The 484-nt window shown below is 39.7% G+C and overlaps 1 protein-coding gene across 1 annotated transcript in view; it reads right to left on the minus strand.

Moving 5' to 3' along the window:
* LOC119585765 (WD repeat domain phosphoinositide-interacting protein 4-like) overlaps positions 1-484 on the minus strand; it is a 10,415-nt gene that overhangs the window by 1,003 nt on the left and 8,928 nt on the right. The window contains exon 6 of the mRNA XM_037934476.1: positions 170-378. Within this exon, the coding sequence (XP_037790404.1) occupies positions 170-378 (209 nt within the window). The remainder of the gene's footprint in view (positions 1-169; positions 379-484) is intronic.

Here is a 484-nt window from a genome sequence, read left to right on the forward strand (position 1 = left end):
TCAAGGATGCTACCTCTCACTACCTGGATGTTAAACAATTGAATATAAATGTCAAATATCAATAGACCACAATACTGTTGAGATTATTAATAACTATGGAAACTTGATACAAATATCACACATCAATATTACTATCAAAAGACAAGCCAAGAAAATATGGAGTACTTACCAATATAATGTTGCAGGGTCTGAACCCCTCCGTAATTCTGCCAGCAAAACACGCCTGGCAGTGTCCCACACCCTAATAAGCGTGCCCTTGTGTGATGCTGTCGCAAGCAGGGTCCCTTCTCTGTTCACACTGAGGCATGCTAACTCACTCTTGTGTGCCTGTACTGTGAGAGGTGCTTGGGACACAGTTGACTCTGTTGTAAGAAGGTCCTGGAAGAGTTGCATTTATACATTTATGAACTTCCTTTTATATTAATCTTATTTAACTTCTTCTTTCATTCCCTCTGTTACACCTGACTACTAAACAAGATGCAAC

This window comes from Penaeus monodon, chromosome 20, assembly GCF_015228065.2.
Source record: "Penaeus monodon isolate SGIC_2016 chromosome 20, NSTDA_Pmon_1, whole genome shotgun sequence".
Taxonomy (NCBI): Eukaryota; Metazoa; Arthropoda; class Malacostraca; order Decapoda; family Penaeidae; genus Penaeus; species Penaeus monodon.